Source organism: Pomacea canaliculata, linkage group LG4, assembly GCF_003073045.1.
Source record: "Pomacea canaliculata isolate SZHN2017 linkage group LG4, ASM307304v1, whole genome shotgun sequence".
Taxonomy (NCBI): domain Eukaryota; kingdom Metazoa; phylum Mollusca; class Gastropoda; order Architaenioglossa; family Ampullariidae; genus Pomacea; species Pomacea canaliculata.
The window spans coordinates 18,685,780-18,703,979 of record NC_037593.1 but is presented as its reverse complement, the minus strand read 5'-3'; the positions used below and the strand labels follow the sequence as shown (position 1 = coordinate 18,703,979).

General features: G+C 41.5%; 1 protein-coding gene across 1 annotated transcript; it reads left to right on the top strand.

The window, feature by feature from the left end:
- The first annotated feature begins 345 nt into the window (after positions 1 to 345).
- On the top strand, positions 346 to 12,229 carry LOC112562622. Its single transcript, XM_025235975.1, has 6 exons — positions 346 to 874; positions 6,363 to 6,542; positions 7,365 to 7,485; positions 8,421 to 8,612; positions 9,142 to 9,318; positions 9,927 to 12,229. The coding sequence occupies exons 1-6, from the start codon at positions 866 to 868 to the stop codon at positions 10,691 to 10,693; spliced, it is 1,446 nt and encodes a 481-aa protein (XP_025091760.1). The 5' UTR covers positions 346 to 865; the 3' UTR covers positions 10,694 to 12,229.
- The last annotated feature ends 5,971 nt before the right edge of the window (positions 12,230 to 18,200 follow it).

Sequence of the window (18,200 nt, the reverse complement as noted above, 5' to 3'; positions counted from 1 at the left end):
GTTGGTACTTAGTGGATTTATTCAGACAAATCATTGACAGTTGCTGTTCAGTTGTCAGGCTGACAGTGCAGGTGAACCAGTGCCGGTGATTGTCCCGTCTCACCTTGAAGCCGGGTGCGTGGAGTGAACAGTCGTAATAAAGTAGTGCATATGAGGCTACATTGGGTCTTTGTCGCAGACTCACATGCACACATGCGCTTGTTTGCACAGGTAATCACACTTGCGTACACACACACACTGCTAGCTGGGTCAGTCGCCTGGCTCTAAAAATAGACTGCCCTTTGCCCTTTACCGTGCAGCGCTGTCGTGAAGCGAGTGACGACCTATCGTCTGTTGATAAACTTCCTGGTTGACGACGACAGTCTCGTCAGGCTGTGTGTGTGTATGCACGCGCGCAGTTTTCTTGTCTTCACATGCAAGCAAAACTCCGGCTCACAAGTGCAGGACATGCTTCACTGGATGCTCACCCTCTGAATCCTGTGTCCGTGGTCCATCCACCTTCGGACAAAAACGAAAGTAAGGCACCATCTTCATGACAGCCGTTGCCCAGGACCTGCCAACTTCCGGGGGCCCACTTTCCACTTACAGATTTCAGTAAACTCGACTGTATCGTGTATCGTGTGTGTTCGAGAAGCTTACTTCATTTGTATTCAACTGGTAAACACATCACGAGGGACCAGACCGAGCTGGTGGACCTTGTGTGGCAAAGGAATGTGAGCTTTGAGGAGGATTTTCTAAAAGTCGGTTTGTGTGTGTGTTTGTTGGGTGGAGGACCTACAAATAGAACTGTCCCTAATTCATGCTGTGTACACAAGCAGTTTATTGTCGTCGCTAAAGGTGGCAGTCGCAAGCTTTGCAGGAAGACATGACAAACGTAAGTACAATTTTCATCCCCGAGTTGTTTACCTTCACTTGTGTGCATGTCGTGGGTTAACCGCTGGCTGTCATCGGTTATCGGTTATGACCTAACTGTTGTGAGAGCAGTACGACGTGGCACAATGATAACAGCTAGAAGGGAGGGGATATACAATCAACAAATATGATGAATCCAAATCTTTCGTGCTCTCAAGAATTTCTCATTTGTAGCCTTATTTTTATTGGATCTTGTCACTGACAACATTAGGGTTTTATCCAACATTATCGGATGTGAAGAGACCTTAGCGACTATTGACACAAGCTCTGAAGCTCGCTATCGCTCGACAGAGAGCGAAACCCATGGAAATTCCATTCATAAAGTTCAACTTCCCCTGTGTACACATCCGTGTTATTTGCCGGGTGGGCTATGCTTGTCTTCACGATCTGAGTGATGTTCTCCAAACATTGTTGCAGAGGGAGCATCTCATTTTGCTGGTTACTTTTGTCTTGTCTCCACACTAATAATCCCCATTAAGATTACGGGGCGCGTGGACCATGGACGCCACGAGGACTTGCAGCTGGAAGAGGGTCACGTGACGTTATGTAACTGTAAGTTTTGTAAAGACAAATCCAGGCCAGGTATCAGTTTCACAATGTTACGACTTCCAAGCACGTAAAGACTAAACCTGGGTGATATATAACTCTGTAGAAAAGGCTTTACAGAAGGGTAGAAGGTCAAAGTAAAATTAGTATCTGTACACACAACCCTAACCCATGGACTGTAAGGAGATTTCTGAGAAGTGTGCTATAGGACAAAGTGAACATTTGCAAAAAAGTGAGTGACACAATCCACCCTGCCCCAGCTCCTGCCCCAGCTCCTCCCCAGCTCCTGCTCCAGTTCCTCCCCAGCTCCTGCCCAGCTCCTGCCCCAGCTCCTGCCCCAGCTCCTGCCCCAGCTCCTGCCCAGCTCCTTAGCAATCTTACTTCATCGATGATAATAGAAGGCATTATATAAAAGTCCTTCAGAGCCAAAAGCAAGCTCAACGCACTTTGCATACAATGTTTAAATACACTCACACACACAACACACCTATTGGGGAAGACTGGAGGAAACCATCTGTGATCCGTCACATTGAGAGAGAGGTGTCAAAGCCGATATTCGAACCCACGACAACCGATTCTGACTGCTGTGATGACGTCTGGGATGGGTGGAGAGACGGAGAGTATAGACCACAACATGCAGCGTTCGGGACAGGCTGTGATGACATAATAGCGGAACGTTAGTGACGGTTGAGACTCGAGTGTAACACATTCATTGAAGCATGACCTCCCTAATCACGGTTTTTCAGAAACGTTTGGAGTTCGTGGTAAATGAGTCACAGCTCATTACCTCACTCGCACGTGACTCTCTTCAGCTGATCTACATGCACCGGTACGACCTTTAGAGGCCCACTTGTTGTAACCAGACAGTAGTTACAGAGTTGTGAGTAAGGCTCAATCACTTCAACTGGCGTCTGAACACGGAACTGAATCCAGTAAATAAATCCTGTTAACGGGGAATCACTATGGGGCGATGACACATTGGGTGAGGATGACACACTGTATAACAGCCTAGTCAGCGATTCAACTATCTGAAACCTGATGTGTTGTTATGTTTGTTGTCATGTGGGATATGTTTACAATTTGTCATAGTGTGTCCACATTTCATATATACTTATATATACACTATATTCAAGATATTGGAAGAAGAGTGAATATATATATAGCCTGATTGAGCAGACGACTGATTGAAGCTGTTGAACTTCCATGTGAAAGTAAGGTATTTGCATGTCGCCTCACCATCAGTAGCAGGGTGGTCCGGCGGCACAACGGTTAGCACCTGTCACTAATGGAGTGAGAACTGGCTGTCCTGGGTTCGATTGGTGTGTCGAAAAAACAGTGGAGTTTTATATTTATTCCAGCTTTCTGTAGAGTCTGTCACATTGCCGATATTTGCCGACATTTCATTGACTTCAATGCCTCAAAGGCAAATGAAATGATCTTTGACCTTAAGGTAAAATAGTCTTATGTAGTCATCAAAACTATCTATGGTGATGTCATCAGGGTCATCAACTCTTATAAATATTTAAGCACTATCTTCGATTACCGGCTTTACACTGACATAACTGTCTATAAAAACCAGCAACATCTGCACCTCCCACGGAAACTCCGATCTTTCTCTGTCAGCTCTGTCATCCTCACTCGGTTCTTTCAGTTCTTCGTCGAGGGTCTAATCACTTTTTCTTTGAATTCTGGGTTCCACAGCCTCTCTCTAACAAGCAGGAAAGGTCTGGTCTCCCTTGTTAATATTTGCTCCAAGATCACCGGAACCAATCACAGGAAAGCGGTCTAAAGTAATGAGACAATCCTTAGAAATGCTCATCCTTACTATCGCTGATCACGTGTTGGCTTGCAGACATAATCCTTGTGGTCAGGCCGCAATGGACAATGTATGTACTCAGGTCTACATGAACATTACCTGATATACAATACACAAAAAGCTGTATTGTATTGCCACAAAGCAGCAACACTCACGCTTCACACAGAAAAGCAAATGTTCGTACATATAAACGCCGTTGTGTTTGTCTGTAGCAGATGAATGGGCCAGTAATATTCACCTTCCCGCAATACTTCTTCAATGATCGCAATGCAGATTCAGCTTTGTATCGTGTGTTTTTGTTCATGAACTAGCCATTAAAGGAACCATTATAAGCTCTGTATGTGAATGAACAAACAACTGACAGTTCTGTCGGTATGTGCTTTACTAGTATACAAGATGTTGACAGAGCTTTCGATTTTAAGCTGTAAGCGGAAACACACACAAAGGAAACCGAAACTTATAGTTTATTTTAGGAAAATTGCTTTTTCAGTTCCCGCAGGTTTGTGACATCAAGAAATATGAGTTTTGGCCACGGGTTTTCTAAAAAAAAAATGCAAAAAGACAACACCCCGGCAAGGGATGATGATGATGAGCCACTGCATGGTGGGGGACAACCAACCCTCCACCATGTTTGTAAGGGGGAGTGGTGTCTTGCTGATATGAAATGTTTAATGACAGCACGCGTGAAAATTGTTGTGAGGCTACTAGAGATATGTCAGAACATAACAAGGTTTTCCGTTTGAGTATTTTAATATAATACTTTGACCTTTAGGGTCCCGGTGAGGACATTGCAAAGTGGCTGGTACAACAAACAATGTCTGGAGTGCTCCTAGCGGAAAATGGGGCTTGAAGCTTTTTAATGTTGAAGAAACTCTTGTTTTCAATATTAAGGCAGGAAAATCGGCCTATGTTTCCCCTCTCAGGTCTTTTCCATTTTTACTGTTGAGTGAAAGTGCAGCCCTATTGCCCTTGTCTGTGTGTGTGTGTGTGCACGTGCAAGGAAACATTGGGAATCAGACACGACAAGCAGAAAATATCGAGAATCATTCAACACACAAAATAATAAACGTATTTTACAGACACACCGAAACTGAAAGTCCCCCTTAAATTTTTTTTTAAATCACATCTGTAGAAAGTCCTTTTTAAAGTTTTCCCCATCAGGCTGGATCGACCCCGCCCCACATGAATAAAAATCAAAACACAGACACGACAGTTCTTTTCCGGCTGCTACCCTTTTAAAAGTCCAGTAAGATCCGACACACCAATATATAAGCAACACGCAGATACAACAAAGAAATTAATCTGGATAGAAAAATAGTCCTTAAAATCTAATCATCATTCAACATAAATTTGCAATAATACTAATCAAATATTACCCAATTACGATAAAGTTACAAAGAAGTCAGCTAGTGTTGGTGGGTAACACAGGACCCGGGTACACCTTAAGCTGCCAACAAGCAGCTGGTTAACAAATAATATTCAGCTAAGCTGCTCATACTTTGTGAAGCTGTTTACCTGTCTGGTAAGCATCCAGCTACCACAGCACTTAGAGTAGTTTCGCCATGGCGCAGTAGTCGCGAAGCCTTACCTCTGGGACCAAAGCTTTAAAGGTATCAAAGGTGCTGTGGGGAAAGGTAACACGAACAATATCTATACACCGATTGGTAACTACGGAGACATGACATTTACTTTTGATTTCCCTATTTCGTCCACGGGCAAACGACTTACCCTCGCCCCTGGTCAACAGCCAGACACTCGGATCCCGTACCCCACTCCCCCGTTCCTCTTGCCGCAGTGCAGCAGACTGAGTAGAACCAAGATTTGTTGCAACCAGTCTTTAGTTCATTAATACTTTCTGCTCGACACTACTTTTTAACATGTTTTAAATCCAAGCCATTGAGTGCCTCAGTCATCGAATATCGAGGATGCACTAAAATTACAATTATATGTGGCTATGAAGGTTTGTAGTCGGTGACTACATGTACTTGATGGTTGTGGCACAAGCAAAGCCTTTCACCTTGAGTTGCATGTCTTCTTTCGTGATGTTGTCCAAGTTTCATTTTCAATATCTACAGTTTCGCTAAGACTTGTTCCTCCTTTGAGCCAGCTTCATGTGTCCACGGACGTATACAGGTGGACTGCTGTGTGTCTGCCGAGACCAACGCTTAGCTTCTTGAGAAGTTCTCTGCTGTTAGTTTCGGCGAGCCTAAACTGTGAATGTGACTAAACCGGAAGCTTTGTATACACCAGCCTCGTTTTAGTAGTTAACTGGAAAAATCATCTGCAGGAAGCCCAGGAATACAAGTACGTGACGTGTCTTGAGTTTCATTTTCCTCGTGCACCATACCACGATCCCAGCGTGTCATCTTGCAGTGCCATTGTGTCCATCTGTCAGTGTCACTGTCAATCAACTGCCATGATGTAGCCTTAGTTGCTGGCACGGCATTAAACACAAACAAACAAGTCACTGTCGATCTTGCTGTCCTACTCTTTGTAGCTTCACTATCTCTTCCTCTTCGTGGTGGCTTGGTCTGAGCGTCGTCCGACCTGGGACCATCAATAAATTTCACTGACATAAGTCTTCAACCCGCCGTTTATGTACTTTTTTCTTTCTGACAGTAATTTACATATCCTTAAAATACCAACTTTGAATGAAAAAATTGATGTTTTGTCATTATAGTTATTGAAGCTTAACGAAATTTTAATTACATACTATTTTAGAAGATCAAAATTTATGTCTACTGTGCACATAGCTTCCTGAAAGTTTCAACTGGGATGAAAAGATGCATTTCTTGGTTCCGGGAAAGACACTTTGAAACACGGAGTTAGTGAAGGAGCAATTGCCGGATGTTATATTCCACAAACCCGATACATACAACAAGGGCCGTAAAACAACAACGAAAGTGGTTCAGGATATAAAACTCAAAAAATAAGGACGAGCTGAAGCCACGTTGGGGCGAGTCCGGGGATAAGGAAGGTAGACAGAAGTTGTAATTGTGTCGTTTCGTCTTCCTCCTGCCATGACCCCGCAGACAAAATACTTGCATGAGACCTGCACACTACTCGCTGTCTACTCGCCATGTTGCAGGTCCTCCCGAGACCGCCCAAGAACTACGCCAAGTTCAAATACGACGATTCCCAGATTTACTTCACCAAGCAGCTCTTTGATGGCGAGGCGGGGCAGTTGCCGCTCTTCCTGGTGGTCAACGTGGGCTACGACAGCGAGGACGACAACCACAAGTATATGGAGGCCTTCGAGTCTGGCGAGGTAGGTGTGACCCCCTCCCCCATGTTTTTTGCCCTCAAACGTTTTGGTGAATTTAAACAGAGTTTAGAGATTTAAACAGTACTGGACACTACATTATTTATCTCCAGTAGAATGCAAAAAGTGTTGACAGGATACAGCATAAGGTTTGAATAGTCAGGCCGTCCATCTTTAAAGTCAGCTGCAGTCTCTCAGTCTCCAGCACATCCCTTCCCACACTGCCTCACCTTTGTCACCTTTCGTGAGAGGTCACTGTGCTGAACTCACCGAAACTCTGCACACCAAGCCATCTGTCCAAGCTGCAGGAAGTCAAACCCTAAGTCGAATGGAAGGATAAGACGACGGAAGACATTAAATTCAGAATTTAATCATGTCATACTTCCAGCCTTGTACTGCTCTTCTTTGTTATAAAGATGCTTTCTGAATTATGACAGTTTTTGTGAAGCAGATTATTTGCTGATTTGTTTGAGTTTTCCGCTTTCAGAGAAGATTTGTTGCTAAGAAATTGTACAGGCTCTGTCTCATTATTCTCTGCTTGCCGATAATAGGAGTAGCAAACACTAGCGACAACGCCCATAAATACACTTTTCAGTAGAGCTGTGTCCACCCAAAGCTTCCTCTCCCTTGTTACTACTGTCTCACTTTCTCTGCCTCTTTATTTATTGTATTTTTCGGTTAAATCACACACACACACACAGGCACTTACTCACTCAAGTAGCTTTAGGTTCGCAAGGAGTTTCGGAGCTCCATGTGAAAACTGCTTTTTAACTATGTTAGTCCTATAGATACTGTAACACGTGACTTCAGCCAGTGTTTATGTGACAGTTGCTGTTTGCCTTCAAGAGAGGAGTTCAGAAGAGAGTCTTGATTCATGACTCACACTCCAGGACCCTTAGTCTGCCGCTGAGCTCGCCCCTCACTTTTAATGCCAGGAGCTACCCCGGAGGTAAGTGTGGGACTCAGGATGTCACTATGACCTGCCAATGTAGTCATGACACTTTTATTTTGTTTACAGAAGACTGTCATTACTCGAACTTTGTTTGTATTGTTTACATCCTGTCCATGTGTTCCATAGTGAGACCCTTTGGAAAAAAGTTTTCAATGAAAACCCCTTTTTTAGGGATTAGTCAGCATCCAGTCCGGCAGTCGGCGGTCCTATAGGCGCTACTTTCGAGAAGGATACACTCACTGTGTGGGCTGCAATCTGATTTATGGCCGCACTGTTTGCTTGGTATTCAATCTTGAGGCGTGTCAGGGTTTCATGCAAGGGAATCTCATATCAGTTCTTCCTCCTTCGCATCAAGGACTCTCGCACTCAGTCGTGTCCTGCACCATGATAGTGATATCTCTATTCTGTTCTATTTTAACTCATGCTAACACTCCAGCTACACTACCTGTCAGCTCTGCTACAGAAGCTACACATTATGTGACTGTCCTCAGTCTGTCTCCAATAATCCACTGTACTTCAATCCAACAAAACATAATTTCCCTATACCAGGTGGCAAGATTTTAGTCACATTGACATAGTAATTAGTACACGTTTAGCATATACTCTGGATATGATTAGCACTCATTTTACATATAATTTGTTTATAATTAGTAAATTTTTGAATTTAACTATTCTACATGTTTATAATTAGTACGCTTTGGGTATAGTAAACATATTTTTGACTATCATTATGCTCCTCAAGAAACTTCCTCTGTATCTGTCAATTACACAAAACTACAAATGAACCAAAGATGATTCAGTGAATGAAAATAAATGAATGAAAGAATGGATAAATAAAATGTAACATCTATTTTGAAAAAACAAAACAAAACCCAGCGATAAAAAAGCCTGTCTCTTTGTAGTCGTTTTGACCTTTGACACAATCCCTGTAGGGGCGGAGGCTGTGACTGTGAGGGACATCGTGGAGAACATGAAGTTGCCGGTTCTGATGAGTTTCGCCAGGATAGACAACCTCGTCTTCGATGTTGACCGGGTCCCTGTTAACCACACCTTCTTTGGGGATCTGGTCCTGGTTGCTGTGTATGAAGAACCTTTCTTCTACTGCCTTTCAGTTGGTGGTGCAGGTACTGAGTTCCAAAAGTGTTTTTTGGTGTGTGTGTGTTGGTGTGTATGTGTGAGAGAGAGACTTTAGGTCCACCAAAGAAACAGTTTTATAACAAATATTTTGACATTCTTGACTAACATGGTGAACGCAGGGTACACATCTTTTAATGTTTGTCTTACAAAAGGTTTTGTCCAACTCCCAGCTATTTTCTGACCTGAGTGGGGTCTGAATAAAAAATCCTTTCAGAAAATAAAGTTTGTCAGCTTGACTGTAATTCTTTATTAAGATCTATGTCACTGTGTTATAGTTTTGATGAGAATTTAGTCTTGTAGAGAAATGTTTTAATTTTAAGGAAACAAACTCACAGAGCAGAACACATTCAGCACCACAACAACAAAAAACATTTTTTCCCTGAAAATAGTAAAAAGAATGACTTGGAGTCATTGATTGTATTGAGTATTAAGTCTGTTAGAACTGATATACATGTACTCACTTAGCAATGACTTGAGCAATTTTATTTCTTTGTTCATTGCTCTCGCTGGTTGCAGACGGTAAGCCGCGTGAGAAGATCCAGGTCTTGCCTCGCCGGCTGAACCAAGTGGCCTTTTCACTGGTGGACGGTCTCGTGGGGGTCAAAGATCCACAGGCAAAGCTAAAGGTTGTCATAGAGGAGCTGGCAGCGGCCAGTGCCAAGTACAGTCTGGACAACGACCCCTTCTTTCAAGGTGAGAGTTGAAAGGTCATTTCTGGATGGTCATTGTCAACTTTGGCTGAACAAGTCGCAGATTCTAACATGTTAAAAACATATCTAAAACTGGTTTAAATATTTACTACAAGGGGAAGTAAGACAAAAGTATTTACTACTATAAAAGATTATAAATAATTTAAAAATATCCTTCACCAGATGTAAAGCATAACATTAAAAGAATCTCCAGCATTACAAAATCTGTTCACTATAAGACATTCAATGAGTACTCTACTATTATGGAGAGATATTATGTTTAAAGTAATAGAAAAGCTTCATACCACAGACAAACCAAAGGACTTCCACAGTTTATTAGTTTGGTATCCAACAAGTGTCACAGCCAATGGCCTGACCTCGAACTTTCAAAAGTAATTTTATCACAGTCTATGTGTCCGTAAACTTTTATTTTTCTTTTATTGATCCTCACTAAGCTTTATTTTAGGGAATAAAGATATCTGAACATTCTATTTCTCAGAGACAACAGCAACTTTACCACATACACACAAAAGCACGATATAATTATCATAATTAATCTAAATATATTTTTTTGTTATCATAATTAATCTAAATATATTTTTTTGTTATCAGAATTAGCCATCGTCGATAAACAGCGACGGGTGATGACAGAAACCGAGATCCCTGACTACATGGAACAAGACACTTTCATCGACATCAGCTATAAGCGACGAGATGCGCCTGATCCACCCGGCGGGCCCCCACCCCCTCCTCCGCGGAAGACGACGACGACGACGACAGAAAAGGCCTCGCATACGAACACACCAGTGAAACGGAAGAACGAGGTCAACAAGTCGAAGATGAAGGATGCATCCAAAACTAGAAACTACGAGACGCTGGTCAAGGTGGAGGACGTAGACGGCCACGTGTACGACTTGGTGAACGTGGACCTTGACAGTAAGGATCTTCCCCTGAAGGCGCAGGCGCACCATCCGCTCATGATGCAGTCCGTCCTGCCATTACCAGCCTTCCCCAAGAAAGAGCGCTCTCCTGAAAGGCCAGGAGAGTTCTCTCCCCCTCCTCTACCATCGAGGGATGGCCGCAGTCAGTCCAGGAAGAACGTTCGCACGGACTCTGACGACGGAGGAGGGTCCGCAGGCTCGCTGGCGTCCATCGGCTCCACCACCTCGGACATCAGCTCGCTGACCATCGACGAGGTGTGCGAGCGCATGCAGGACCTGGGCCTGGAGAAGTACAGCAAGAAGTTCCGCAAGCACTTTATCGACGGCAACCTGTTGACGAAGCTGACGGACAGCAACCTGAAGGATGAGTTCAAAATGAACAAAGTGGAGATTCTCAGGCTGAGAACTTTCATAAACGAAGGGCACATTCCTCGTTGAGTTTTTTTTCTAGAAAATAAACAACAGGAACGGCTGTCTCAGGTTGAACAGTGCAGCTAATGTCCCTCCACTGTGGAGGATGAACTATTTTAAATAATACAAAGAATATGTGATGAAAAAAGCATGAAGGCTTGCAGAGAAAGAAAAATGCAGTCAAACACCTTTTTCATATACTTCTTTTGCATGTACCGTACTTGTCATGTGAAAGTCTACTTTAAACTGTCGCCTTAAATCCAACACAAAAGAATAAATGGACAAGCAATCAGACAAGCTATAAGACAAGAAATCGAGCATCCCTTGCTTTTCTCTCTGACGTCTGTCAGGCGGAAGAAATGCTGTTGGGAACTCTCGTTTATAATAATAATAATAATAATACATAGCACGCACTTTTCTCTGTATGAAGTTAACTCATTGTAACTCTCGTGGAAGTCAGTCAACGTTCAAAATTATTTTGCTTTTGTTCATCTGGTGCTTTTAAGTGAAGCATGCCTCCAGTTAATACATATTTATTATATATATGAATTGTTTATGTCGTTGACACGCTCTGAAAACTATAAATATACAAACATCAACACACGCACAAACACCCACACAAGTAATCACATGTGAAATGTGTTTTTGACAACGTGACTATGACATATTCGAGTTCCCTTGAAAACGCCAGTGACATCTGTGACACTGTGACACTCAACATCCGCGACACTGTGACACTCAACATCCGTGACACTGTGACACTCAACATCCGTGACACTGTGACAGTCTCAACAGTCTCGAGCACACGCCAACTCTTACACTGTTGTTTACTTTCATACCCACCATGTATTTCTATCACACACAAACCGCACACACACACACACACAAACAACACACATTTACAAACAAACAACACACGAACAAAACACACACAAAGGTGCGAGCGATGTACACGATATGTATATGTAGAAGTCAAGCGAGGATATAAACACCATAATGTTTTTATACTATAAACGCCTTGTGTTTATAAAGATTAACTAATTTGTGTTTATACAGACTAATTAATTTGTATTTATACTATTTGCACTATTTACAAATTCTTTCAATCAAAGCAGGACAGAGTGTTGAAGGAAGGACACGTGCCGTTACCGTTAGTTCGCCGTGAGGAGAAACACAGAATTGAGACTTTGAGGGCATCAAGTGCAGCAGACATTTTTACTGCTCTGTTATCTGCCACGATGACGAAAACGTTGAAATGTATTAGATGATGACGAATAATGTTTACCTGTATAGCACTACCACCATTTGTTTCATGAGCAGTGTGTTGTGTCAACATGACGACAACTTCTGTCAGTGTCTCCATTGTCTGTTGTATTGCTCGCATTATATTGCTGTTACATTGTTATGTTTAAAGTATTAATTTTCACGACAAAGTTCTAGCATAATTATTTGTTGCTACAATATACAGTGTTGTTTCCTGTTTTCAAGTGACACGTGTTTATACACTAAGGGAGAGTACCAAAGCTGGCAATCAGTATTGTATTAAACAATGACTTCCCTTTACTTGTGTTTGGTAGTAAATATCGTGTAGAACTGTGATTTATACTTCACGTTTCTGTAGAAGTTGAGAATCACATTTTTCTTCTGTGTATTCATGCGCCCCATCGCAGCAACACTGAATGATAGAAGGAAAGAACGAGTCAAGAAGAGACTTGAAGACTTGAACGAGACTCAGAACGATCACAACACTGTTCTTACATTCATTTTTCAAAGATGTAAACCTGTGTTTTGCTTATTCCCTTCAGACAATTTCGTCATTCATTCGTTCGTTTTTTTATTTTATTCCATAATATACAAAGAGAAAACCATACACCAATAACATTAATATAAGACGATAAACATTAAAATAAATTTAACATCAGTGGAAAAAACCCAGACACACAAGGCACACAGTCGCTTCCACCATGATATTCATCCCTGTGCATAAATATTCATACATACTTGTCGGGTAAGGTCAACAGCTGCTAGAGAAGCACTGGTGGCAACCCTGGGTCAAAGCAAGACAGCAGTAACAACATCCAACAAATATGAAACCTAACACCCTCTCCCTTACAAGACGAGGATTCAGGACCCACACAGAGCACGTGACCTCCCATTCTACCCAGAAGCCAACAAGAATATTCCAAACACACATTAAGTAAAAGCTTCTTCCTTTGTTTCTTGAATAAGAGTAGCACCAGTCGCTGGAGGGAGCACAAACATGGAGGCAGCACCTGACATCCCCGCCCCACCCCCTTGTTGTCCGATGGCGAGAAGATCTTCCACGGCGACTTGTCCACTTCTTCGTGCTTGTCAGCCAAGGCTTGTAAGGTCCCTGGTGTCCTACGGATGTGACCACCCTGCTTTAGACAATGTCCCTGTATGGGATCACGAGGAGTCTTCTCGGGTACTTGTTCTTGACTGGACTCTCCTCTCCTTATCGGAATACTAAGTCCACGTTTCACATCCAGAAACAGTCTGTACTTCCAACTTTGTTTACGCAAAGCACCATCAACTGCAACACCATATTCTTCTGTATCTGAACGGGGTGGCCTTCATTACGAGATATATATATATATAGAGAGAGAAATGAGAATATGAATAATAAATATATCTGACTTTTGAAATTTGTTTCTAGAATGTTCTATGGGAAGGAGCTGTCTGAAGGTTCGTTTTTAAAAGAGTTTTTCTCAAATTTTCTGTTTGATGACTATAATGCTTTCACTAGAATCTTTGTCCAAGAAGACGGTTCTATACATGCTTTTAGTATTTAGGCATGGATTTAATTAAAGAATACTTACTATCTGTCATTGAGGAACGAGTGACTAAAGAACTGTCTTAGGACCTTGCAGCTGCAGCACTGACACGAATTCCATAAAGTCACAATTATTATTATCTAGTATCATTACTATTTGTTTTCATTTCTGTCTGAATTCACTTGACTCCCTTTGGGCGAGGTCCTTCTTGCAGCATAAAATATACTTACAAAAACTGAGATAGTTAAAGAGAGTACTAAAACGAAATAACGATGCTTTATGTAATTTTCATTACTTTTAAAGTAGATGGCTGCTTTAGAGCTGCCACCACCATAAAATGTACTGTCAGTGAACTCCTACAACGAAGTCCAGATAATACTCAACCAAGTTAAGTTTTTTAAGCAATAAAGAAACAATAAACAACCCCCGCAAAAAAACAAACAAACTCGAAATTGCACAGGCAATCAAACAAGTGTGGCAACGAGCAGCTCGCCAGCAAACAACCTTGCCAAAAACAAAACAAACCAAAACTACGGGGCTAGCTGAATTATGTCACCATCGGAATATCGTACTGATACTGGTTGTCATGCGGCTTTATAAGCCATCATCAGTGAGCATCATGCTGCTTCAGTCTTGCTTGCTCAGCAGCGGAGGACCTCTGCTCCCGCCCATTCGCTTCTCTTGGTGACAGCTCTGCTTTTCCACCTTGTGTACTTTCATATTCAGGTTGGTGATGTTTGCACATGACTTTTAGACAATTTGTTAGAACTGTAATGTCATCTTTTGGTTTGTGGGTGTCAGTTATTTCCATGGTGATTTTTTTGTTTTATTTAAATCTGCAGCATTAATTTTTTTAAAAAAACCTCCCTTCATGGTACTTAAAATTGTAGACTAATTCTGTAAAGGACCTACAATTATTTTTTTTTTACCCGTTAATTATAGTCAAACCAAAATCAGCTAATGCACTAATACTAGTTAACCGCTCGGACGGAGGATAAATTAAATATCCGTATCCACTACAGACTGTCATATTCTTGAAGAGGATTTTACTGTTAGGGATACATCAGTCTAAATCTTTTAAATGCTCGCCACAGAGAACAAGACCATCCGATACATTTGAAAGTTCAATATTCAGCTTGGGAATGGGACCTTAAAATAAATTTTAAATTTAAAATGTGTTTTTTTATAATGTGTCTCTAGATACCCGACGATATGAAAGCTGGGTATCTGCCGTTGGACAGTATCTCTCGAGCTAATGAGTTTATAAATAATAAGAAAACTGTTAAACAGTCAAAGAATTGTGATAAGCTATGATTACTAACACTATTACATACCTTAACACGAGCGTAATACTTTTTTTAACTGATTTTCTAAACGTTTTCCCTGCTGTAACATTTGTAACAAGATAACAAGCTGTTATGAAACTTGTCTTCAAACACTACCCACGCCTTGTGGAAGTCAGTAAATGCAGCTTGTAGATTCCATTGTGGGCAAGCTGTTTCTCAACAGGAGTAAAGACCAGTTGACGTGTCCCTGTTGGTGTGTAGGGGGATGTGTGAAGGAGGGAGGGTGGAGAGAAAGACACAGAGAGAAAGAGAATACTGTACAATGTTCAAAGCCATCGCTTGTTTCGAACCTTCTAGACAACTGTTCTTCCGTTCCCCAGAAGGGCAAAGGAACTTTCACGGGGCCAAGGGCAGATTAATTAGCTCCAGAATGGGAGCCTGCACCTCGTTAGCTCTCTCCCCACGCACGGCTGTCAGTGGGGAATGTGACGTACGCCGGGGAACATGAAGTGGACGTGACACATACCCCAGAAAATGGCGGGCACGACTGGGCTGAGGTCATGGTGTGAGGAGGCCAACGTGGCGGGCTGGCTGCAGGTAGTCAGGGTTGACTACAAAATGATAAGGATTTTAAGCACAATTAAAAAACAAATTTTTTTCTTAAAGGCGGCATGGTCGGAATTCTTGTGGAGTTGAACCATCACCCACAGAAATAGTTTAGAACTCTAACCTCAGAAATATGCATATATATGCTGACGTTGTCAATGCTACAACCAATAGGAAAGCTGAGACCATACTTTAAGTGGTGAGAATTCATTTCTTCATGGTGTTGAAATTTTCCATTAATAGTGGCATCAGCAGGCTTGGATCTCGACAACCCAGTGTTGGTGCCGCTGTTGGTGTCGGTGGCAGCAATGAGCAGTAATCACTCATAATTTCGAAAACTGTATGGCGGACTGAGCTCCACCTATGAGATCACATATTTTGCACTCTTGTAGACCTTTAACAACAAAAGAAAATCTGGAACACAGGAGGCTGCAAGATATGAAAAAAAACCCCAACATATTCTTCGAAGTCAGCCATTTTGAGTCTAGGTAGCACATTCCTTTACAAGTATTGTTCACCAAAACTATCATGTTTTATCCTCAGGTTTACTCTTCTAGCAAATCTTCCCCCACCTTTCTTACACTCTCCTTTGATGGTAAAAATACATCTCACAGCCCACATAGCCAGACTATTTTCTTGTCAGTCGCCATCACAGGCTAGCGGCGAGTGTCTGCTGACCCAGTTCGCTCTCTTTGTCCTTTCTTCGTGACCTCTTTTTCCCTTTTCAAAATTGATGGAACTGAAGAAGCTGTTTTCAATTCATTTCCAAACTACACATCAAAAGTAAGAACAACAGATTGAACAGAGTGGCCATACATTTGTTTTCCTGTAGGATTGAAAGAGCACTGGAAAGAGGAGGAAAGAGAGAGATTAAAGAAACGTGATGGAAAGCTATTGCTTTTATGGAAGAGAAATAAATAAACTTTTATGACATCTCTTTCTGTCTTGCCGACATTATTACACCATCAAAATGAATTCAAACATTGATGTTGACTGTAGACTGTTAGAACCCAGAATTGTCAGTGTGTGTGTGTGTGTGAGAGAGAGAGAGAGTGTGTGTGCAAGAAAATATTTACTTAAGATTTCATATCACTCACCTTTCTCTGTTTACAACGGCTTTCACTGTCATGTGACATCAAAGTAAATAAAATCTTTTATAACCTGAGTTTAACGGAGGATAAGTGGCAGGTGGAACAGAAGTGGGCAAAATCTTTCTTGTCAAAGATGCCGACACTAGGTCCGCATGGAGTAAATATGTACTTAATGCGTTAACAAGTGTGTTCTAAGACAGTATGTTCAGCTTCCTGTTTATAATACAGTGATACCTCGGTTCTCGAACGCCTTGACTTTCGACCAAATCGGTATTCGACCAGGAAATTCGAGAAAATTTTGTCTTGGAATCCGAACAAATATTTGGAACTCGAACATCCGAACGTCCGAGATGAGCCGAGTTGAGCCGAATGGCGTTCATTCTGCCCAGCGCGCCTTGCTTGCGTCATCAGTGTGAGTGCAGAGGAGAAAAAAAACAGCAAACAATTGACAAATTCTTCCGTAAAGAAATTAGACAAGCAACTGCAGAGCAAGATTCTGATTCTCCTCAGCAAAAGATACAGAGAACAGAAACACCCGAAGAGCAGTTACCCTCTGTTTTTATTGAAGAGGACTCCCCTTCAAAACAATAACCATCCCCCTTCCCTCCTCCCTCCACATTCATTCCCTCCTGCCATAAAGTTTGTTACAGGTACAGTAAATGAAACACAATTTACTGTACTGTACAGTACATTTTATTTATTTTTTGTTTTGTTTTAATAAATACACGTTTATTTCTTATTTCTTGTTGAGACTCATGTTTTTCTACATATTATATACAAATTAGGCCAGTAAATAGGCATTTTCTGGGGCTTGGAACGAATTAATCCAGTTTCCATTATTTCCTATGGGTTTCATTGCTTCGGTTCTCGAACAATTTGGTTCTCGACCGTCCTCCCGGAACGAATTATGTTCTAGAACCGAGGTATCACTGTATGTACAAAAGATAAGTTAGTTTCACCATGTAAACTGAAGTATTCTAAACTGCTCAGTCCTCTTTTTCTTAACTCTACAAATTAAGTGCTGCTAATGCGAGAAGCAAGTAAATTTTTTTCAAGAAACTGTTGCAATGATTTGCACAAACCTTTAAAGTAGTTATAAAGGAGGTGAGAATAGTCCTTACATACAGACCACGTGAAAAATGCCAAACATTTCTTGCTAATTTTAATAATTATAATTTAAGAACTAACGATATAATACATTGCTTTGTGAAATGTGATAAGATTATGAAAATCTCTACTTCATCATTTACACTCCTGGCCTTCTGTCCTTTGGGAAGACAGAAGGTCCAGCACCATCAAAATGCACTTCTACAGCCCCTCCGCCACCCTTGCCGCAGCTCTGGTTGTCCTGACTATGGTTCTTGTTTCTGCTGTCTTTTTTGATGAAAGACATTTTGAATATTACGGTAAGTCGGCTACTTTATATTATATTTTGAATGTTACCTTCAATAGGTTATTATAGCAAGGGTAGGATATTTTCTTTTGAATATTGTGGTAATATTTTATTGTCATGACGACTGGAAACAGATTCATTTATAAATAACAAATATTAAGAAATAAGCAAAGACTAGTACGTGTAACTTGATGCTAAGAATTTAAGAACATCTCTTAATAACAATCAGCCAGCAAGGTGTGCTTATGGAAACGAAGAAGAAGAAGAGGAAGAAGAAGACCGACTAGTCACTCAGGAGAATTTTCTCGTCAAGACACCAGCTCTGGACATTTTAAAAAGATCTTTTGTTTCAGAGACAGTTCA

Bases quoted from the DNA above. Each gene is read 5' to 3' on its own strand.
- LOC112562622 (XM_025235975.1), top strand. The intron at 8,613-9,141 runs GTACTGAGTTCC...CGCTGGTTGCAG, and splicing joins CCTTTCAGTTGGTGGTGCAG to ACGGTAAGCCGCGTGAGAAG. The intron at 9,319-9,926 runs GTGAGAGTTGAA...TTTTGTTATCAG, and splicing joins CAACGACCCCTTCTTTCAAG to AATTAGCCATCGTCGATAAA.